Below are 24,746 nucleotides of genomic sequence, written 5' to 3' on the forward strand. Positions count from 1 at the left end.
CAGTCTGGCCGTCATCAACACCTGTGCACATTATTCTTTGAAGCACATTTCAATAACATTACGCAAGCAGCAGATTTCAATTTATGAACCGCTTGGATCCCTTCCTCACACCCAAAAGCACCTCCATTGCTTTAAAAATGTCATAAACTATAACTGATCCTATCTAGAACTCCTTTGAACACATCCCCATACTGAAGAACCCGCAATGGCTGCTAGTCACACAGAGCAGTGACTACAATAGCATTCTCCTGACCATAATCTGACACCAGTGTTGATTTCTGATCTCATCCACCCCTGTTTCCCATCACTATGCCACTGTTCTTCCCCCTCCATGCTCCTGTTCCTCTGTTCTTCCAACATGTCTCTCCTCTTTTCAGTCCAAAAAAAGAAAAAAGATATCACCTGATTACTAGTGCACCCATTCCACAATTGTCATTAAACTTGCACATGCATTTGCTTAAGCAAAACACCCTCGCAACAAAGTTTGTAAAACTTGATTCTTTATTTACAGGTTATCCTGATACTAACCAAGCTGTACGACTTTCATATTGGCAGTGTCACTGAGAGCACTCTTTGGAGGTGAGTTAAAAAGTTTATCTTAATTTCAGAATTTTCATCGTGTCTAAATGTCTACCACCAGATAATTTGCTAAATATGGAATGTTAAACTGTTTTCGATTCCCCAGTACAGTGGGGCCGAGGCTCTGCTGTCAGACCAGTCACTCAAGGATATAGTTTGCCATTCTCTTTTTCTGGTTTGTTATCAGTTCCGCTGAATACATGCACATTGTGACACACTCATGAAGAAACAACAGTTGTAATCTCTTAATAGTGGAGACTGCAACCCATTTTCATTGTTATGAAACACAATTGTTGTATAACATTTTCCTGGGATGGATTTGGACAGTTCTTCTGCCCTGCAAAGCAGTGGTCCCCTACCTTTTTTCTGCTGCGGATCATTTCATCCAAAGTCTATACCCTTTGCAAAACGGTGACTTTTCACCGCCTGGTGGGGGTGCGGGGTTGGAAATGCAATGCTACAACAATAAATGGGAATCCACAGTTGTTGTTTTTTCACCAATATTGTATTACTTTTTAGCCTTAGGAGCAATGCAGTTAGTCACCCAAATATGCCTCTCTCAAGGCACTTACTTTTGTTGACGAAACAGTTTTGCAGACTTCATTGACTCATAGAGCCGCTCACCACATATTGTGCAGAGCGGGCTTCGGTTGTGCGTGGGAATCACCTGTGGCCGTAAATCCATATTTCAAGTCGGTCTTCTGATGTTGCCTGTAAAATGCATCTCTCTTTTTCTTCTTGGGCCTAGGCTCTTATGTTGAATTCTCACCAGGTCTTTTACCCATTGCAAAGAAACTTTCCAAATACGTTTGTTTTATTTACTAATTTTGCTACCTTGTGGATTTAACATTAGCGTTACGCAACGGAGACAACTTGACATGCGTCAAGAGTCAGTCATAGACCGATGTAACGGAGAGAATCTGGTCACTTTTCAAAATCGTCCAATTACTGATGAACAATCATACTTCATAAAGTTTAAGAGTAACTCATGTTTGGTTTTGACACATGCTGAACATGAGTTGCTGCTATAGCCAGTGTCTATTAGAAATTTTTGACTGACTTGATTGCATGAGTCATTAGGCCATGAATTCCTATTGTAACATTGTTTGCTTTCAAATAATAAACTTTCTAATCCAAATTTTGTTACAACATAACAGAGTGAAATTATTTGTGTTAAACATTTGTAGTCCGATAAATGGAAAACAACCAACGTATCAATTGGAACGTATCAGCTGCAAAGTTAGGGAACACTGTACAAGGAAAAAATTGCCTAGATTTTACTAAACCAATTGCCAGCAACTTTGGAATATAAACGTAAAGATTTTTTTTTTAATATTTATATGTTTTAATATCAACAATTGGTCTTTGAACAAGCTGATTTAAATGGAAAAGTCCATGCCAGAAGAGCAAGGAGAGAAAGAAGAGCAAAATCATTCAGTTAAATGCTTACTAAGTTTTTTCTAAAAAAAGAATGTGTTCACATCGTGTGTGTGGGTGTATGTGTGTGTGTGTGTGTGCGGGGCGACTTGCGAGAAGCAGATAACATTAGCCACAGCTGCTCTTCACTTACCCTACTTTCAACACGCACTTACTTCTTTACTCGGATAGTCAGTTCACTGTGTGAACACGACTACTTTATTCCGCCTCACCGTCATGTGTAAAAGGTCTCGACCAGGGGTCGGCAACCTTTAACAGTCAAAGAGCCATTTCGACCTGGTTTCCACGGAAATAAAGCACTGGGAGCCTCAAACAGTTTTTGACAAAATAAAAACATATTTATTTGGAGGCGCGTCTGCGTGTGACGTGAAGATTAATTTCTTTACGCCGAATGGCTGTAGCCGACAAGGGACAGGCAGGCATCACGTGGGTCATTGAAATATGCTGGGAACTCGGTGGCGCTTAAAAGATTAAGCAGAAGGCACATGCACAGATAGACCCCCAGTGATGCTCCAACACCTGCCCTCTTGCCCTGGATGGGAAAAGTGTCATTTGCTTTCAGCTAAAAACATAACAGATACACACAAAAACATCAGTCATTTATTCCTTCAGAAAGTGTTATATAGTTGACGCAGCATTTGTGTGAGTGGGATAGTGCTGCTGAAAACATTAAATGGCTACTGGCCCAATGTTAAGGCAGCATCTATTGGAAATGCTTGCCTTAATACCTTTTCATACGATGAGCAACACTGCTAGCATAATGCAAAGCATTCACTGTTTTATTCTAAAGAAATCCATTATTTCTAAGCCTTGTCCATCTGTTTGCCAAATTGTCATGTTTAATGAAGAGACGGTTGGAGGTAAGGAGACATGCACACAGTTGCAGCATTTCATTTAAAAATCTGAATCATGTTGATTTGAATACCTGAGGAAAAAAGCATATACACAAACATTTTGCAATAGAATGTTAATATTTTATAATTACAGCCTCCTGTTCAGAACATTCTTCTCTGTAGGAAAAGTCACCCTTGACCCAGGAGTTATTTTCTTGCAAGCGCACTAACATTACAAATTAATATACAGTGGACAAAAAGTCGTGACACCATTATTCAAAGGTTTTTGTGATAAAAAAAATTAGACAAAGCTAAGCAATTCCAAACCCTTTTCCACCTTTAATGTTACATATTACCTGTGCAAGTCAATTAAAAAAAAAGAAATATTTTTGATAACGAAATTAAATATAAACAACTGAGCTAATGCAGTTGCTAGTGTGCGCAGTTGTATAACTGGGATTTGGCTGTGTTTAAGAATTAAGAATGAACTAATCACATTCAAGATCATATTAAATGGAAGTCAGCACACACTCTGATTAAGCCAAAATAAAGTTCAGATGTTCTTTGCCATTTCCCACATGAGATTAGGAGATTTCAGGTGTTTTTTTTTTCTTTGAAAGGTAAGACTTCTGTCCTAAACAGCTAGTAGAAGAAGAACAAGAAGAAGAAATGACGTATGGCTTTTTTCTGTCATGAGGCGCCACACTGAGTCCTTAGCATGATATGTTTGGCACAGTTTTTACACCGGAGGCCCTTCCTGACACAATGTATTTTTAATAACAATACAATTAATAAGCGGCATGGTGGTCGACTGGTTAGCATGTCCGCCTCACAGTCCAGAGGTTCCAATCCGGCCCCGGCCTTCCTGTGTGGGGTTTGCATATTCTCCCCGTGCCTGCGTGCATGCATGGTAGGTTAATTGGACATTCTAAATTGTCCCTAGGTATGATTGTGAGTGTGAATGTTTGTTTGTCTCTGTGTGCCCTGCGATTGGCTGGCAAACAGTTCAGGGTGTACCCCACCTACTGCTCAAAGCCAGTCGGGATAGGATGCAGCACGCCCGCGACCCTCCTGAGGATAAGTGGTATAGATAATGGATGGATAGATGGATAAAATTGAAAATATAACTAGAGCTGCGAGCAGCTGTAAAGGGACTTGCCATGTTGAGGTCCTTGTTAGGGTACTGGCACCTAGGACAATAACAGTCTAAAATATAGATATTTTTTGCCAGGCCTTATATGTGCAGTTTCATACGTATTCGTTCAGGTTTGAAAATGTGCTTACCACGTCACACACATGAAACACACACACACAGCAGCCCGTGCAGGTAAAAAAAATCCAACCATTAATTTCCCGAACAGCTTATCCTCACAAGGGCCGCGGGCATGCTGGAAACTGTCTCAGCTGTCTTCGGGCGGTAGTCGGGGTACACCCTGAATCAGTCGCCAGCCAATCACAGGACTCAAACAAACATGCACACTCACATTCACATCAGTGACAATTTAGAGAGTTCAATCAACCTATCACACATTTTTTTGGGGGGTGATCTTAGAGAAAAACAGATGCAAACGCCACACAGGGAGGCCGGAGCACGGATTCAAAACCACAAGTTGTACAACATGCCGCCCGGGAAGACACAATGTAGGACAAAATAATCAGTGCAGTCTGTGGGCAGCAGAGCTGTACAATAAGCAACAGCCAACTTCCAACCACAGCTGGAGAATGGGGAGCAATGAAGTTAGCATATCTGGGAAGTGTATTTGCTTGTTTACAGCTAAACTCTTGAACTGTGACCCAAGATAGCATTTAGCATTAGTCAAAGTTTTAAGCACAACCACCGGCCACCTGATTGACAAGCAATATTCATTAATTGTCTTTTCCTGTCAGAGGAGAAGGAGAGGCGCCTCCTCATTTCTGTTGTGGTGTGGAGCGTATGAAGCAGCTCTGTTCATATCCTGCAATCAAACGCTAGAAATGTGGGGCGAAGCGACATTTGGTCTTCACTCTTAACATTACAACATTAAATTACAGCATTACTATTCAGTCTCTATTCAAATTTGCAGTAAGTGGCAAAGTTTGCATGGTGCCATTTTATTTTGTCCGATTTCATCGAAAACACAATCCTGCAATGGAAATGTAATTATCTTTGGAGCCCCTTCCTTAATACAATATTGTGTTTCAGTGGCCTCTGCAATGCTCACTGAAGCATGCGGTGGGTTGCTAGATTTATGTGAATGACACATAAAAAAAAACTTTTTTTTTTTTTTTTTTTACTGGCCCATTATTGTCAAAATGCTGGTTTTCAACCATAAACAGAATGACTCGTCAAGTCATGTGGTTAAAGTCAAAGTCAAGTCGAGTCTCATGAAAACCAAGTCAAAGTTGAGTCTTTCATAGATTTTAGCCAAGCAAGTCGCAAAATTGATGACTCAAGTCTGGCTCCAGTCAAGACGAGAGTGCCCCACCTCTGCTGTTCTCCCTCTTGCTTGCAGATCTCCAAATAAGAGGCGAAATGTGCTTAGTTCAAGCTGTTTATCTGTCACACTTAGTTTAAGATTACTGGAAAACAAAAGAGAATTTAACACTGTATATTTAAGCAACAAACAAAACGAAAGTCCACTATCTTACATAATGAGAAGCGCCAAATCTATGCTAATGGGAATTAGCATAGATCATAGCATTAATGTAAACTTCTAAAGAACAGTGCAGCCTACAATACTCACGGGTATATATTTTCTGCTTTTATACCTGTCAAGTTGTACACTTTCGGCGTAATTTGTACAGGTGGAAACACATTTTCAAAAATGTAAGCCGTACATCGCTGATTTCCGTTCATGTGACAGCAGCCATTCTAAAATAATGTGTAATGTGTGAGATTATATACAGATATGTAAAGTCAAATTACAACTTTCTTAAGATTCAGTACAGGGATTGACAGGTATGTGCTTTGTGGGGACAACAAATATTAAATCGACAAAATGTGGTATTGGATGACCCTGCATGGGTATCCTCTCCTTCTTGCTTTTACTTAGGCTGCATCTCTGCAAGAAGACCTCAGTACTGCTCAGCAGCGGGGCCATCAACGATGAACCGCGAAATAGTGGAGAAACACTGTGTGTTCTGCTCAATTTGTAACAACTATCTATTGCCAACTCCCACATTGCTTGCTTTGGTTGCAATATATTTTGGCATGAGAGCCACTTCCACTTCGGCCCTCAAATGTGAGGTCATGTTGGTTCGCACCAAAATGGGAAGAGTGAATTGAATTGAATGGAACAGAAAGAGCAGGATGTTGCTGTGTATTATCACTTCATGACTGCTACTCTGCTCCACAGTCTGAATGGGGTCACTTGCAGGTGAAAAGGAACATCCTCTAAAATTGCATCATTTTGCTAGGCATGCTCGCAGGCGATGTGGTATTTTACAGGTCAGTGCCTCTAATAAGTCTCCAACTCTGAGAGACACCCATCTGATACCTGCGACCTTTGGCAATTGGACTTGCTATTTCCCTCCATACCTCACCACCAATGACCTAAACTCAACAGAACATCTTATAAAAAGAGCTGCTCTTCAGGGACCTGCTGATTGATTGATCTGATTTCAAACACCTAAAATGTTTTCAAAAGAAGCTTTTCCCTCCAACCTGATAAAACCTGTATTCCTTTAAATAACATACTACTTTTAGAAACTTTTCTCACCCCTCTAGCCACTATTTTTCTAAATCATGACAAGCAACGAATGTGAAAGTCAGAAACATGACTTGCTGTGATGACCCCTGATGGAGAAGCCAAGAAAGAAGACTCTTGGGTATGTCATACTCCTACTTTCCATTAGTGATAAGCAGGGTTGTAAATGAACTGTTTTGCTTGTGACTCTCCCAGAATGTCCACAAACCATTTTTTTTAACTTTAGCTCCGCTGTTTTTATCTACCTCTACCTTTCTCGCGCTGTTTGCACTCTAGACTGTAGTGTGGAATACAGGCATTCAAGCTGCCAGTGAACATATTAACCGTCATTATCTAGCATTACGACATAGTATTTATTGGAAATGTAGGAGGTACAAATGGCCAAGTAGAAAAGGAGTGGGCATCGTTGGAATTTTAACGATTCCAGTTCAAAGCGATTCTCGATTTTGATTCTTTTCAGGATGTCCAATCTTCGGCCATTCATTTTTAGCAGCTCGCAGCACGGACTGGAATAACATTTCACACGGCCCGGGTCATTTGCCTGCATTGTACTACGGTACATACCTTTTACACTGAGTGGCAAGGCCAGAAAACAGAAGATGTTTGTTCTCATCTCTCACTCATCTTGTTTTCAGCCAATCAGTCAATCATCATTCCATAGGGCCACCGCCCATGCCAACTTTTTTTTATTTTGATTTATTACCTAGCGTTTTGTTTTTTTTGTTTTTTTAGTAACTTTCGTATGAATTTCTCACAGGGTTATTTTTAACCAGTATTAACTGTACTGTGTTAGTACTGTACTGGTGCACTAAAATAACTGCATGGCAAATGTATAAATTTGAAATTATTTTTTACTTTCAATAAAGAGCTTTGTTTTTTGAAACATCATGAAAATACATTCACAAATGAGTGTAAAGTATACACTGAGATCCTACTGATGAGCTAACATGCTGAGTAGACTTACAAATGTATTTCAATTTGGTAACCCAGTTCAGATTAGCAACAGGTACAGTGTGCGGTTACAATGTGCATTTTGTTGACACCCATGCGCGCTTGTATAGAGAATACTGTATATATGCTAATATTACCTGGTTTAGTTTATGGTGTTTGGTCCCAGTGGCCCTTGTACTTCCCATCCTGCTGACTTGGGCCCCCTGATTCCTTATCTAAAGCCAACAGTCTCGAAATAGTGCTAGTGGTAAGTTTGTCAAAGTTGGTTATCAGAAACGCTAACGGAAGCCCGTTTAAAATGTTAGGCGGACCGGCCGGACAAAATGGCGGAGTTGACCGAAAGGCGAAGCTCAGAGTTAACCCATCCATTCATCCATCCATCCATCCATTATCGATACCGCTTATCCTCACAAGGGTCGCGGGGCGTGCTGGAGCCTATCCCAGCTGTCTTCGGGCAGTAGGCGGGGGACACCCTGAATTGGTTGCCAGCCAATCGCAGGGCACAGAGAGACAAACTTCCGCATCAGAGTTAACCATTCAATCTAATTATTCACGCTCAACTATAGTCACGAGCAATAATTTGCCTCCCTGCTGAGGTGTTCTGGCCACCAGGATGAGGCTTGGAGAACACCCCTGGACACGCTGGAGAGATTATGTCTTCCAGCTACCCCGGGAACATCTGGATGTAGTGCGTTCTACCCTACCCTGTTTTAGTAGAAGAAAAGAAAATGGATGCAATCTAAAACGCCCTTTTTTAGAATTGCAGCGGATTTCTTATTAGCTTTTCATTGTAAGCTGGAATTTGATATTGTGTGCGAATATATCTAAATATATCTACTCTGTGTGGTGAATACACTTGATTGATTGATGGATTGATTGAATGATTGATCGAACAAGCAAAAACAAATCTTATGGTTGTCAACAATGGCCGGTTTCCTGAACCTTTGACTAGGTTCACAACGCAGGCAAATGCGACCCAGATCTGATTTTTTTCGCCCATATGCGACCTGCATCAGTTTTTTTGTTTTTTATGACAGTTTGAATGGCTCAATTCCGAAATTTTCAAATGCGACCTGGGTCACTTTTCATATATGGTCCTAAATCGGATACATATACGATTTTTTTCAATGCGGCCGCGGTCTGAACCGCCAGGTTGCATATATCCGACATTGACGTCATCCGGAGCCCAAAATGCGCTGCACGCAGGCGGAGTTACAGTGCTGGCAGCAGGGGGATCGAATCTGCAAAGTTGTTTTGAGTAACACTATTGATTTGATTTTTTACTTGAATTTAATCCCACTTGAAACATGAAGCACAAAGTGGACATTTATGGTGATAGTAGTAATTCAGCCCCACCCAAGACTCCGCCCCTGCCATCTACCTAATTGCTTCACTGTGGAAATGCCCGACACGATGGACCACATTTACTCCCGCAAACACAACGTCAAGTGACGTCGTCTCTTCTTCTGCGCATGCGGGTCACCTTGGCGACGCATGTGTTCATACAGCAGACAAGACCGAGGTCGCATTTATAATGTAATATGAACGCTTACACAAAAAAATCCGAATTTTTCAAAAAATCCAAATTGAGCATTAAGACCTGCGGTGTGAACCTAGCCTTTGACTCCTGAGTTTATCTGAACTGACATAAGCATGTCCATGCAGGATAGCATTTTGGCAGCTTGCGGTGGCTGGGATGTAATTTGTTGAGTGGGTGCCATGAAAGATGCCAGTTCAACATTCCTCTCAGAGTCAGGGTCAGATCTGCTAAGATAGTCAGCCAGAGTGTTGCCAACATCAGTGAATGAGAATAGGAAAAAGTTTGAGCAAAGCTCTGAGAAAACTTGACTATTCACTTACGCCTTTTTGACTTGCTCTCCGGTGAAACTTCATATTCACGTCTGAGTTTTAAGTTACACAAGACTGGCTCTAGAGCTGCTTATCATAAAGAAGAAAGGTGGCAGATAAAGGTACTGCCGAGTCGCTTAGAATGACACCCACTCACCTTCCAGGAGAGCACTTTTATTTCTCTTGAAAAAGTGACGAGTATATTTACCCGTGTGCTGCCACAAATGAACGCACACTGTTAAATGAGCGTGCAATCAAACGAAGGTGTTCAGAGCTTGCACATCCTTCTTACATTTCCTGTGTGGCTTTTACAACTCTTACTTCTGCAAGTCAAGAGCCAGTGCTCTGCAAAATATTTGTGACTTATATGTCCCTCAACAAGAAACTACTGCGGTGACAGGAAAAGGAAAGAATGATTTGAATATTGTTTCTGCATACACAACTCACAGTGAGCATAACATCAAGGGACTGTGGCAGACATGAATAAAAAGTTAGATTCAAAATTCTCCATTTAGATGTGGTACACAGAAGTTCTTGTCGTTAAGCAAGCACATGATGCGTGAATGCAGAAAATGTTTTGGTGTTTTTTTCCTTCGTAATTGGAGTTACATATTATCTGTTCATCATCTTTTGGTATAAAGGCTATTCACATATACAGTACAGTATCAATAGTTGGTTGGATAAACACAGTATGCATACATCATATCTTCCCATCTTAAAGTGTGTGTGTGCACGTGCGTTTGCGTGTTGATAAAGAATTCTACACACTCCTGTTCAAATGCCAGCTTTGTGAGGCATGAAAAAAATGAGACAAAGATAAATCATTTAAAAACGTTTTCACCATTAATGTGAGCAATAACCTGAACAACTCAACTGAAAAACAAAATCCAGAAAGGAAGTAAAAATAAACAACTGTGATAATGCACATGGGTAGGGATGGGTACTGGGACTGGATTTTAAAAAATTGGAGTATCAATAAGCTCAACCCTTCACGGTTCTTTTAACGGTCTTGGAGAAATTACTCCAATTAATTTTCAATGCTTTTTGCTTACATGAAAGTTATTTCACCTTCTACGCGCTCATCTGGTTTATAACCAACAATTGAATAAATAAACTTGTGCAAGCATTATTTCTCATTCGGAGACAAGCCAGCTCAGTCAACTTCAGAGTAATATACCAGAGGCCAGTGTAGTGCTAGGCAACCATAATGCGATATGATTTGTGGTATTATATAAAAATGTCCATCGTGTTGTATGACGCTATAGTTTTTATACGGTTACTTCGATGTGTGTTTTTGTATGGTTTGGTGGCAACTCCTGCACCGGCGGAACCCCACCCATTTGGGCACGTTACCGGCTTGGGAGCACGGGCGTCCAAGAAGTGAGGTTTTACTAACATACACTGACACAGTGCAAGATGGCATCATTTACGTTGGGTTAGCTCTGTTGCTACTACGTAGCATCGGACTCCATTACTCTTTGCCATCAGGCAAAGGTAAGAGTTTTCAATGGATGATTGATATAAGAACTTCACACGAATCTCTGACATTTAGCACACCACCACTGATCGAAATGTTAATGCTCCTAGTGATTGACAATTATGGCAAGAGATTGAAACGGTCAGAAGTGAGATTACATTTCTCAAAGGTTGATGGTGACAATGCCACAAGTGCAATCAATCATGAAAAAGTCGGGTGGAAAGACAAACAAGCTTACTAAACTTAAACTTAGAAAATGTGCATCTCACCTCTCAGAAGTGCTTTTTGCACGCCAACCGCATGTACCTTGTTGCTGTACACCATTTGTCTTTTACTCTGAATAATTGTTTATATGTTTCCCTTACAATAGTGATTTATTCAAACCATTTCTTTTCTGTACAGTGTTTTTATGTATTTATTTTACATTAATATTGTTGTAGTCGAACGATAAGTTAATTTATTGACACAAAAAAATGTGTTAATAATATGTTTTATTGTTTTTTCTAAACAAAAAGGTACCCATAATAATACTGTTCAAACATCGATAAGCAGTATCATTGAGAGTAGAAGTATCGTTAAAATCTTAAGGATACCCATCCCTATACATGGGTAATTTTCATCTTATTTGATAAATAACGGTAAGGACACTTTTTATTTATTTTTATTTTTTTGTTATGCTGCCTTGGTTTCAAACTGTATGGGTAAACATATCCAATGATGAACCAGCCATGAATTTTGAAAAAGTCGTATTTTCAAAAAGTAACGGATGATTTACAGTAACATGTTAGACCAGGGTTGCCCACACTTTTTCAGCCTGAGAGCTACTTATGACATGACCGTGTCAAAATGATCTACCACCTACTAAAAATGAAAAACGCATTATTTATAAATATATAAAATGGCAAATGTCATTTGAAAATGGGGAAATGGCAAAAAAGTTGACTTGTTTTATACGCGTCGAATGGAGCGAATGGGCGGATTTTTGGTGCTACGCTCAGCGTCCCACTGCTCCAAACGCATCATTCGCCCCCCCTCCCCGCATGCAACCGCGCCCGCCCGTGCGAACTACTTTGACTCCAATTCAAACGCGCCGCCAGAAACGCTCTCAACGCAGTTGGCGTGAACGTAGCATGAACGTAGCAATACAGTAGTGAGGACGGATGATAGGCTGGCAATCTACCCACAATGCCTTTGCGATCAACCTGTCGATCGTGATCGACGTAATGGGCACCCCTGTGTTAGACCATAATTGTAATGGGTCCATAAATCATGATACACCTCGACGGCTTCTGCCTCCGCTCACAAAACCACCACCTCACATGTTCCTATGTCGTCTTGTGCTGAGTCTGCTGCTTGCTAGGCCGTTGTGTCTCTGCGTCTTAGCACGCCGAGGGTTGTAAACATTTCAGAGTCATCGCAGCTACAAATTCAAAGTCACTGGATGGTTGTAATTCCAGCAAATGCTGGCCATCATGGACTGATTTGTAATGGATTATATTTTTTCATTATTTTCAGCATCACGGGCAAAGAGTTTTGGTCAAAATATTTGTGACTGTCATGAGCTAGTGCAGCCGACTAAGGCGCCGGCATATTGGATGACAATCAAAAGATAAACACATTTAATGGCAGACCAATATAAACGTAATATAAACAACAAAATTTCTTGAACTTGTATGGGATTAATCCAGAGGTGGGCATTCCGTCCCGGTGGCGAAAGGGTCCGTCCCTCCGTCCGGGAAGGACACCCATTTTTGGGGCGGAGGACGGGGGACTGCAAGTTTTAAAAAAGGGACAGACTAAGCAAGAGTGTAGGTGGATTTTAGTCCATCCGATTAATCGTCCAACATGCGTGTGACATGATCGCGAGGTGGCCAAAGTTAATCTCAACCTACTCAGTGAAATGGGCAAACGACAAAAATTACCTCCGAACGTTTTAAACGCACCACTAGTTACCCAACTGCGCGTACTTACCTGCATTGGGAACGGCCCGGCGGGAACGGTGTGCACTGCACATGTTCGGTCTGCACGGAGGGGAGAAGAAAAGGAAGGAGAGGGAGAATGAGATGAAGAAAACAAAAGAGTGCTGGCATTTGACCGCGCTGGCGAAACCTGAATGCTGCAGCCGATTCATTCACGCACAGCGGAGAGAGGAGGGGCTCTACTTGGTAGTAGACGACGACTGGCAAAAAAAAAAAAAAGTTTTCGACATCGCAATCAAATGGCCGACACTGTGCTAAAGCTAATGCAAACAATATTGCCGTTTCAGCTGTAAATAACTAAGGAAAGAAAGTCAAAACATACCAGGTATAACAAGCTCACGGTTCTTCAAGCCTGGTCTCTCTTTTTTCTCGTCCCAGTAGTGGTAACTGGCCGTGACAATGACAATACCTATGTCTTTTTAACAGAGAAGAGGGTTGTAATTACCACTCTCTTTTTTAAACTTAAAAGTAGTGCTTCTCTTGCACTGACATTTTATTCATTACCTCTTTGATTTAAACGGTAAAAATGAATAAACTCGGGTCTTTGTGAAAGCCACGTCAAAGCCCTCAAATTCTTTTGGAAGTATGTTTCTGGCTGCTACAGGGGCTGAGATATTAATTATTTTTCTACACGGGCTGATATTTTTATTATAATTATTTTGTAGGTGTCGAATTTTTGGGAAAACTTCAGATTTTCAAGGGTAATTCCAAATACGACCTTAGGTTTTGGGGAGCTGTTGAGACAGGTGCTTTAGGCCTAATGGGTTAATTCTTGTTATTTAGCTATTACCAATTAGCACGTTCCCACAAGACACGGCTCACAAAAATATCTCAGTTAAAGAAAAAAACTAATCCAACATAGTTGCAGCATTTCTAGAGCTATTGACCCACTGAAATGGCTCAAGGCAAAAGTATCTTATTAACATGTTATGGACACACAAAAACTTGAAGAAAAGATGAGTTATGTTGACACCGTGGAGTGTCATGGTCTGTGTTTTGAGTTTGTTTTTTGACTGTAGTTTCATTATTTTTCCTTGTGTTCCTTGTCTGTCTCTCGTTAAATTGAGTCCATCTGTGCTTGTCATCCCGGTCCCTGGTGTCAGCCAATCAGCTCCCCATTACCCTCTATGTCTTGTCCAGTTGTTCCTCATTGTATTGTCAACTTGTCTGTATTTAGTTCCCCGCTTTCTTTCAGCCCTTGTTGGTTCGCCTGTTCTATCCTGTCTCTGTAAGTCTTGTCAAAGTCCAGTCCAGTCATAGTCATAGTACTAGTGTTTGTTTAGTTGTTTTGTTCCTTGTTATTTGGGTCTTCGACATTTTTGTTAGTTTAGTATTATCCCAGCACCTTGTTTGCCTTTTGTTTTACATTAAATTATATTGCACACGATTTTTGCCTCCTGCATTTGGGTCCTCCTCCACGATAATCCTGAACGAACCAACCCCAATATGGACCCAACAGGACAGGCATCACCACCTGCCTTTTGTTTTCGCGGTGAGAAACTGGTCCTTAACACTGTGACCCTTGCATCAATGAGGTAATCGCTTCGGACACTTGAACTCAACTTCATGGCTGCAAGATGGTTGCCTGTTTCCATTCCGGTGGCGCCAGCCTTGGGGCCGCCACCCAAGCCTGTTCCCTTTCTGGCGGCATCTACCTTGCGGCCGCCACCCGACCTTGTTCCCGTTCCGGTGATGCGAGTGCCACAGCCGTCACCAAACCCTGTTCGCGTTCCGGCGGCGCGAGTGCCACAGCCGTCAGCGAAGCCTGCTCCCATTCTGGCGAAGCGAGCCCCACGGCCTCCACCCGACCCTGTTCCCGTTCTGGCGGCGCAACCCCCGCGGCCTCCACCTGAGCTTGTTCCCGTTCTAGCGGCGCAACCCCCGCAGCCTCCACCTTAGCCTGTTACCTTCCGTTCCCGTCCCGGCAGCACCCGCGGCCTCCACCTAAGCCTGTTCCCTTCCGTTCCCGTCCCGGCAGCGCCTGGCCTGCGGCCGCCCTCCATTCCCATCCCGGCGGCGCCCGGCCTGCTTCCTTGTCTGTCTCTCGTTAAGTTGAGTCCACCTGTGCTTGTCATCCCGGTCCCTGGTGTTAGCCAAACATAAAAACAGACGCATCATTTTTGTACCGGGGCAATCATCTTGTTCAGCGTGTTTGTGAATTTGGTACACCCACTATGCCTCACTGGGCGTTCCTGACACACCTACCAGCTGGGGTACCCTAACAAAGACATGTTCCCCTTGAGGAACACCGGCTTCTGGAAGTTGGTTCCTTTTCGGCCTGAGGATGTCACCGGCCCTGGAGCGCATCCTCTCCACGGCAATGAGGCTAGGGAGAAGGGTGTTGTGCATGATGAACAAGTCTAGTCACGCCTCCCTGTGCTCCTTGGGGAAGAGGGCCCTCAGCACTGCAGAAGCGGAGCGTTCGCAACAGACACCTTTTCATTATGGAAGCCAGCAAACTACTTGTATGACGCAACGTGGTCAAGCAGAAATTTCTGTCGTGTGTACGGGGGCTAACCCGCCAACCCGTCAAAGTGTGATGCAAAACATTATTTGCTGAGGATCGTCTTTGCTTGTCAGATTAGTTACGGGTTGGGTGACATCCAAAAATCACTTCCGTCGGGGCTTATTTTCAGTGTTTTAAAGTTTCCATCAGTCATTAGTCTGCCAGCAAAATAGCAGTCAGTCAGTGACGGACTGATGGACCTTCCATCGGTACTGATGGATTACCTACAGCTGGTCGTTACCTGAGCCCTGAGCAACCGTGATGTCATTCTCAGTCAACAGCAAAATGAGATGAGATAAAAACGGATGGATTTTGCTGCTGAATTTCTATTCCACAAACGCAACATTAATCAGAATACTATGTTTAGGGTCTAGGGTCTAGTAGGGCTGCATAGAACATATAATTATAATGAATGTTTCTGACTTGACTTTCACTTTAACATTAAAGGAAAACATAAAATAATGACATTTAACTCTTTTTTTTAGTGCATCAATTTTCCTGAAAAAAAGAAAAGAATGACAGCACCACTGTCACCTCCTGCAGTGGATGTGCAATTACACTTTATTGCAGTACAGCATAAAAAAGAAAAACAAAAAAAAGCATGTTCTCTGGCATCACACCATGACTCCCAAGGGGGGGCCTGCACTATTATTTGAGAAGGGATGAGTTAACGAAAATCAACTAAATAATGAAACTACATTTTACGTTTACAAAACTAACGAAGACTATGAATATAGTGAAAATGTCCTTCATTTTTGTCTTTGTCAATTACTTTAATACAAGGTTTTATAAATGTCTTTATTTTGGTTTATTGTTCGGCCATTCACCGCGAGACAGGTGCAAATCAACCACTGATTCTGGACCTTAAGTAGCCACCTGTCGATTCTGCGATATGCGCCTGTGCAGTCCCTCCGATGCAGTTTGTCAGTTTCCTTATTTTTATTTGTCCACATCAGCAGTCAAACCCTTTAACTCTGGTTCTGAAGTCTGCAGTCTGACTAAGAATAAGATCATGAGTCGGCTGCATCTGTGTCTGACTGTGAGAGGATGCTGCTTGTTCACCTCAGAGAAAATGAACAGTAAAGTGTAGGGAGGGTTCACTTTTGACCATGATATTATATATTCCAGGCCACTACTGGAGGTTCACAGTAAAAAGATGAATGTCAAAGAAGATTTTAAATATAAAGACTCCTCTCGGACTTCATGAAAAAGTTATTCTGTCTGGGAGCAATATTTAAAGTTTGATACTTTATTTAAAAAATTCATTCATGAAAAAGCATCTTGGTACCTGGCGAGCAGTTCAAGCAAGATATTTTCCAACTCACTGTCAAGGTTGACTGGAGAACAGGAGCAGTGAGTGGATACATGACAATCGTTGACACTGAGAAAAAAAGCCTTGAATGTGGGCCCTTCTGTGCCTTGAGGGCATTTCCCTTCAATGCATTCGTGTTGCACCACATTGTTATGGTGTTCAGGCAAAATTCAGGAAGTCCTGGTGGCAATGAGGGATGTGAAGGGATTTTTTTTAATCCCACCTGCTGTCCTCTTTTCACTTACCTGTGGTCAACTCCATATGTGTTTATGTTTAATCTTTTGTTTTACATTCCAAGATCAACTCCCAGAGCTTTAGCAGCATGGGTAGCTGTCTTTGTTTGTTTCACACATGACTTGCTTCAACATTTGCCTTTCACTATCTCTTGCTAACACAGACAACTACAACAAAACAACACATGCACACGCACGCATACACACACACACATGCACAAACACATTTCTTAATCTTTTGAGAGACAGACTTTGGCATGCAGTGCTCAGTCTTTGGAGGTTCCATTATATTTTCTTTGCTTCAGCAACCTTCACTCTCATGTGTTTTACTGACTCCATACTTCCCAATTGAAACCTTCAAATGCTGCCTCCCAAGTCTTCATGTGGCAATTTTGCAAAGTAATATCAATTATGATTAAATAGATTTGTCATTAGTGCATTGAACGGCAGTTGCCTTGGGAATGAGAGATATAAGTATGACCATATCAGTACAGTAGCTATACTGAGTAAAATTCATGCCGGTATCACAACTCAACATTATTTGTTTAGCAAAACAACCATGACTGCATACAGAACATAACAAGAACAAGAGAACAAGAACATTATACAATACATCAGTAGTAGCAGTCCAGATACTTAGAGCAATTACACCTAATGTTTCTGGTAAATCAAAAGAAAGCAGTGCACAGTGGTTCCTTGAGATACAAGTTTTATTTGTTCTGTTTCCACGCTCAAATCTCTAAAACTTGTACCAGAAATCTCAAATCATCTTACCCCATTGAATTGAATAGAAATGCAATTATTTGTTCCGGGCTCGTGTCCTATGAATGGCTGGCAACCGGTTCAGGGTGTCCCCTGCCTACTACCGAAGACAGCTGGGATAGGCTCCGCGACCCTTGTGAGGATAAATGGTATAGATATTGGATGGATGGATGTTCCGGCCTCCAATATACAAAATGAATTTTGTGTAAAAATTCATTTCGTGTATAGGGAAATTTTTTACTCAACAGTATTTTGCTATATAAAAACATGCACTAATAACATTTGCTCTCCATATGAACTGCTAATATGGAAAATGTTAGCACAAAGCATGACTACCTAATGAATTTTCCTTCTTCTGTATTTGTTAGCCTTTTTATCTAACATACTGCATATTTTTCTAAGATCACCATGGCTGTTTATGTTGTATAATTCAATTACAACTCTACTATAAATGATATATTTTTTTAGGAAACCTTACCTGAATAAATCGAAATGTGTATTTATCTTAGTGAAACCAATATTGTTACTGTAAGCCAAACTCATGAAGCTTTGTTGAAACATGTATTTGTTTTGTTCCTTATTTCATATCCGTATTCATCAACAGTGTTAGGTGTGTTACTTCCAAAATGTAATATATTTCATATTACATGTTACTTGCATTTGAATGTAAGTTTCTTTACAATATTTCTGTCTATATTGAGTTATAAAGTTACTTTACTTTTTAAAAAAAACATGCGATTAATTGATTTAATAATGATTTCGACATTTTAAAAGGAAAATACAAAATTTACAACCATAGCTGGTAAAGGTAACTAATAATGAGGCTCTTTAACTATATAGTGTAGGGGTGTAATATTAAATGTTTTGGTGGGATATTTCTGCCTTTCATTAGTATTTGTATCAATAACAAGATGCATATTTTAAAATATAAATGATATTTGATACAATAAATGAATAATCCAGACCGTACACCATAAATAAAAGTTTCAAAATGCTCAAATTAATTTATACACATGGAATAAGGTTATCTTGCCAATATGTGTTCCTATAACAGGATGTTTTTTTAATCTGTTGAAGTACAATTGATATGTCTAAAATAGACATTGTGTAGTATAGTGTATTAAAAGCAAAAAATATCAATTGTTAGCTTGATTGTTTACCTTTTTTTTGTCTTCATTGTAAAGGATTAAAAAAGCAAAAACAAAATACAGTTCAAAGTTCAGTTACCTGTAGTTGTAATTCTTTTAACTACATGGAGACAAACATTCAAAGTGAATTGAATGACCAAACGGCAAAAATAAATGAGCGCATCAGACGCTTATTTAATGGCAGGATAATGTAGTTTGTCTCATAGGAGTTGCCATAGCGTGATGTCAAAGGCCAGCAGAGGCCTTGCTCAGAGGTGGACTGATTTGCATTTTACTACTAACAGCCAGAGTCCGCTGATAGTGTAGTGGTACACACGCCCGAGTTGTGTGCGGGCAGCGTGGGATCGATTCCCGCTCAGTGACAGTGTCTATGTGTGCCCTGCGACTGGCTGGCGACCAGTCCGGGGTGTAGTCTGCCTTCGCCCGTTGACGGCTGGGATAGGCTCCAGCAACTCCCCGCGACCCTGTATAGGATAAGCGGTTTGGAAAATGACATGACATGACTAACAGCCAACCGGAGTGATCCACAATTTGCATACTGTGATTACGATTGTCATTTGAGAATTGGAGCACATTTTTTGTCCTACCAATCAAATCTTAACTAATCGACATACAAAATACTACAACATGCAGTTTCTAAGTAAAATTACTTTTTCTGGGACCCAAAACAAACCTAAGAGAAAATAATTCTTGAAAATAGTTAAAAATACCAAATAAGTCTGGAGTACCCCCTAAAATGCCATTTTTCTCTTGTCCAACTCCACTAATGACCAAACTGAATCTCAAATGAGTCAGTTAAAATGAAAGCTAAATGGTAAACAGTGGGAACATTTGTTTTAATAAATATAGTATCTCAAATAAGAATGATTATCCATGGAACATGTCCCACAACATGCATGCAAACCTGAAAGCCTAACCTTTTTAGGATGGTAGAAGAAGAAGAAAGCAGTGACTTATGTGATTCGCTGGACTTGCCATTATCAAACAGTTTTCCAAAAGAATGGGTAGAGCAAAGGACAGTATATGCAGATTTTTTTTTTATAACATAGTTATAGCCTCGATTGAATGTCTCACTCTACCTTATGCAACCTTGTTATGCATATGATCAGACATTTTTTGGACTGAAATTTCTTTCTTAACAAGAGGCAATATTTTCCTGTTGAGGCGTTTCGTAACTTGAAAATTTCGTATGAAGAGACGTTCGTAAGTAGCGATACCACTGTATAATCAGAGTAGAATAGTCACATCCAGGCTTCACTTGAAAAACTATTCAATGAGTTCCTAAATTGAAACGACTCAGGAACTTTATTGTCTTGTGCATAGACAAACTATCTTGTGCATTTGTCAACAAGAAAAAAGTCACTGTTCATCTTTTTGTGAAATATAAAATGACATAGTGGGTCTGTTGCCCACAAGTGACCTACAATGCGTCTCCCTGTGGCATACTGCCACTTATACTGCGCTGTGTCCGCCTTGACTTCATTCAATGCAATCCTTGTGTTGCGTCCATCCCTCTGCTCGCAGCGGAGGCGCGGCTGCGTTAGGGAGCCTTTCTGGCGGCGCGCTGCGTGCGGGGCGGCGCGAGTGATGCTTTTGGACGGAAGGACGTCGTCGCCAGATGATGATTGGCTGCCGCGAGACGCAATGACAAAAACTTGCCGCGACGAATGGGGCGAATGGACACATTTTCGGTGCTTCACTCCGTCCCACAGCTGCAAACACATCATTCGCATCTACAGCTACATGGACTCAAATTGAAACGCGCCGCCAGAAAGGCTCCCAAACGCAGCCGCGCCTCCGCTGCGAGCAGAGCGGGAGGGACACAACGCGGCTGTAGGCTGCATGAGCTCCGGGTGACCGGATGTTTTGATCGGCAATAAAAGGCTTTCCGATCAAGTAATTTTTCACGAAAATCGGCCGATCATCATCGGTGCCCGATCGATCGGAGCATCCCTAATATATATAAATATATATATATATATATATATATATATATATATATATATATATATATATATATATATATATATATATATATGTATATGTATATATATATATGTATATGTATAGAGCTGGGTATCGCCTAACAGTCACAAAGTTTCCGTCTGCCTATTTAGTCGACCCATGTGGTCCCAGTCCGTCCCTTGTCGGCGACAGCCAATCGGAGTTGAAAACTTAATGTACATGTCAAACGCTGGCGCCACAAGCAGATATACCACCAAATAAAGAAACAAATATTTAAAAAAAACAACACACTTACACACACAGCGTGGTGATGGATTTAATAAAAACAATATGGGTACATGTCATTGTCATCGTATTTGGGGCTGAAAGGTATACAACACTGTTTTATTTTTTACTTTTTCTTTATTTGGCTGCATGTCAGGAGTGTGGCAACTGCGTGTAACGTGATACCGGTTAAGTAAATTATCGATGCCGTTTGATTGACTCGGAACGACTGGGACCACGTGGGTTGGCTAAATATGCAGACGGGAACTTTGTGACGGTTAGTCGATGCCCAGCTCTGTGTGTGTGTGTGTGTGTGTGTGTGTGTATTCTCGTATTCTCTAGTATGGAACCATATTTGCATTGTCCAATCTTTCCTTATAACGGAATTTCCTTATGTGGGAAACGACTACGGTACATGTCCTGTATAAATGTGCAAGTATGTTAACAAAATACATGTGTAACAGTTAACAACACAAGCAATATAATAATAATAAACATTTTATTAAACAAAAACTACACTATAAAGTACAGGTATATAAACAAAATACAGTAAAGTATAACAAAAATGATCCAAATACTGTTGAAAAAAATACTGTAACACCAATGCAGTTCAGTACTGTACTTAACTAGAGTAAACTACTGTATTTTAATGTTGACTTTTCTCAGCCTTAGAAAAAAAAAAGTCTATTTTGAGTTGTTGTGTTGGCTTCAGTTTTTGCTGTATGAAAATGTTTGTCTGCGTATCATACAGTTTTGTTGCTAATTGCAAGTAACTGTCCTGTTAATCATCACTGATGTCTGGTGATTCTTGTCCATACAAAACGACACGTTCATTTACGCCACTGTACTTCGTCCGTCGAGCCGCAAGCAATTTCCGTTGAGCAGGCAAACTCCTGGAATCGTACTGAGCCAGAATCGATTCCTTGTTTTTCAAAGTCTCATAGATTTGAGTTTTTCCGACTCCAAGTGTCTCCTGGATGTTTTTTACTTTGTGTCCAGCTTCGGACACATTCTTAATTGGATGCATTTCACTTTCTCTTCCACGGTCACGATTACCGTTCTTCTTCGTTTAGACGCCATGAGCTACAGATGAAAATGTAAATGAATACATTTTAAATCTTTTGCAATTCCAGCAAAACGCATGCCAAAGAAGTAACTTACATGTCACCGTTTTGTATCCGATGATGGCGGAGCGGTCAAAGATTTTCCATTGCACTTTCCACTGCTTGAGTTTGCGCTACTGCGGGCTTCGCTATGGCTTCAGGGTTCCGGATACAATACCGGAACTTCGTTGTAAAGAATCGATCGTTAATGTAATATAATACTGTAGTAGAAAATTTCATGCATACGTTTTTACGGTACACGTGGGTGTATTAATACGTTTCGGTATGGCATGTTCGGTTCATTCCACTTGCTTTCGGTTCGGTCCACTTATTAGCACGAGCTTACGCACGGGCACTATTGACTGTTACACGCAGGAGAGGAGGGCGGCGGCACTAAAGAGGAGCAAGGACGCCTGTGGCCGTGATAAATCATAAATGCATGGATAAATGTCATTATAATGGCATACGCAAACAAGCCATTGTAGGGGTGTGCGATACTGGGAATTTTGGTATCGATCCGATACCAAGTAAATGCAGGGTAGTATCGGCCGATACCGATACAATACCGATACTTTTTGCTTGGAAATGTCAAGATCCCCCTTGTGTTAGTATATTGTATTGATTGTCTATATATATAATGCTTTATTTTTTATTAAATAACTACAATGCAAACTTTAACAGTAAAAAAAAAAAAAAAAGCAGCAATGTAACAAAAATACAAGTATAACGATGTCAACATGACAACTATAATACCTTCCATTGCACAATATTTTATTAAATAAAGTCAGAAAGTATTTATTTCTCATTTATGTACACTCTGCACCCCATGTTGACAGAAAAAAAAATTGAAATGTAGAAATGTTTGCAAATTTATGAAAAAAGAAAGACTGAAATATCATATGGTCGGTCATAAGTATTCAGACCCTTTGCAGCGACTTTCATATTTAACTCACATGCTGACCATTTCTTCTCATCCTCCTTGAGATGTTTCTGCTGCTTTATTGGAGTTCACCTGTGTTTAATTAAACTGATTGGACTTGATTTGTAAAGGTCTATATAAGACCATAAAGCTCACAGTGCATGTCAGAGAAAATGAGAATCATGAGGTCGAAGGAAATCAAGGTGATCAGAGACAGAATTGTTGCAATGCACAGATCTGGCCAAGGTTACGAAAGCATTTCTGCAGCATTCAAGGTGCCTAAGAGCACAGTGACCTCCATAATCCTCAAATGGAAGAAGTTTGGGACGAAAACAACTCTTCCTAGACCTGGCCGTACAGCTAAACTGAGCAATCGTGGGAGAAGACCCTTGGTGAAAGAAGTAAAGAAGAACCCAAAGAAGAACCCATCACTGTCACTGTGGCTGAGCTCCAGAGATGCGGTAGGGAGATGGGAGAAAATTCCATAAAGTCAACTATGATGGCTGCCCTCCACCGGTCGGGGCTTTCTGGTAGAGTGGCCCGACGGAAGCCTTTCCTCAGTGCAAGACACATGAAAGCCTGCATACTGTGAGAGCAGGGGTGCCCATTAACGTCGATCGCGATTGACCGGTCTATCGCAAAGGCATTGTGGGTAGATTGCCAGCCTATCATCCGTCCTCACTATTGTATGAACAATGACATTTGAGCTTTCTCTGACACACGCGTCACTGCGCATCCGTATCACTGCGCATGCGCATACAACTACGCTAATTACTGCACAACTCAAGCAAGCTCGCCAGTAAGAAAGGAGATAAACATGAGTGCAAAAGCCGGACCAAGTAAAAAGCCGAAGACCCACCACTACCATATGGAGTGGGAGGACTTTTTTTTTACAATGTCGTTTTCAAAGTGCGTTTGCCTCATCTGTCAGTCTGCAATAACTTTACCGAAGAAGGGAAAGTTGGAGCGCCATTTTCGGACTGTTCATAAAAACTATGACACTGAGTTCCCTCCGAAAAGCGAACTGAGAAGGAGAAAGGTGATGGAACTAAAATCCCAGCTGTCCGGACAACAGTCATTTTTCACACAGCGAACTTCAAAGGTAAGGGCAGCCATTGAAGCATCGTTCCGGGTGAGTCACTTCATCGTTAAAAACAAGAAATGCTTCCAAGATGCAGTGATGGTAAAAGAAGCATCCAGCTCCCAGTCTGCAAATTGGTGTCCATAACCACGGATGGCGCACCCACCATGGTTGGCCGCGCGAATGGATTTATTGCCAAGTGCAGGGAGGATAGTGATTTTCCAGACTTTCTCAATTACCAGTGTATTATACACCAAAAAGCATTATGTGAAAAAATGCTCAACATAAAAGAGATAATGTGCGGTTTCGTGCACATCTGGAGAAGGCTGAGTCCGACCACTCTGAGTTGTTGCTGCACAGCGACGTGAGATGGCTAAGTCGGGGGAAATTCCTGCAACAAGAGCTTTTGCAGGAGATTAAGACGTTTTTCTATGAAGGTAAACATGCAGATTATAGCCAACTAAATGACCATCAGTGGCCGCTGGACTTGGCATTCTTAACCGATCTGACCAACATGATGAATGACCTTAATCTGGACCTGCAAGGAAAGGACAGAACAAACGAAAAATGCAACATCTCTCCTCAAAGCTCCACCGCCATGGTTTGGCAAACTTCCAGAACCTCGTGGCAGAGCTGGAGACACAAGAGCAGTCATGTGCGCAG

At 41.2% G+C, this 24,746-nt stretch overlaps 1 protein-coding gene across 1 annotated transcript in view; it reads left to right on the plus strand.

Moving 5' to 3' along the window:
• The window catches only part of sorcs3a (sortilin related VPS10 domain containing receptor 3a), a 241,772-nt gene that overhangs the window by 100,144 nt on the left and 116,882 nt on the right, over positions 1–24,746 (plus strand). The window contains exon 2 of the mRNA XM_086033677.1: positions 512–579. Within this exon, the coding sequence (XP_085889803.1) occupies positions 512–579 (68 nt within the window). The remainder of the gene's footprint in view (positions 1–511; positions 580–24,746) is intronic.

The sequence above is a fragment of the Filicampus tigris genome, chromosome 6 (genome assembly GCF_054856515.1).
Source record: "Filicampus tigris isolate MCC_2025a chromosome 6, RoL_Ftig_1.0, whole genome shotgun sequence".
NCBI classification, from domain to species: domain Eukaryota; kingdom Metazoa; phylum Chordata; class Actinopteri; order Syngnathiformes; family Syngnathidae; genus Filicampus; species Filicampus tigris.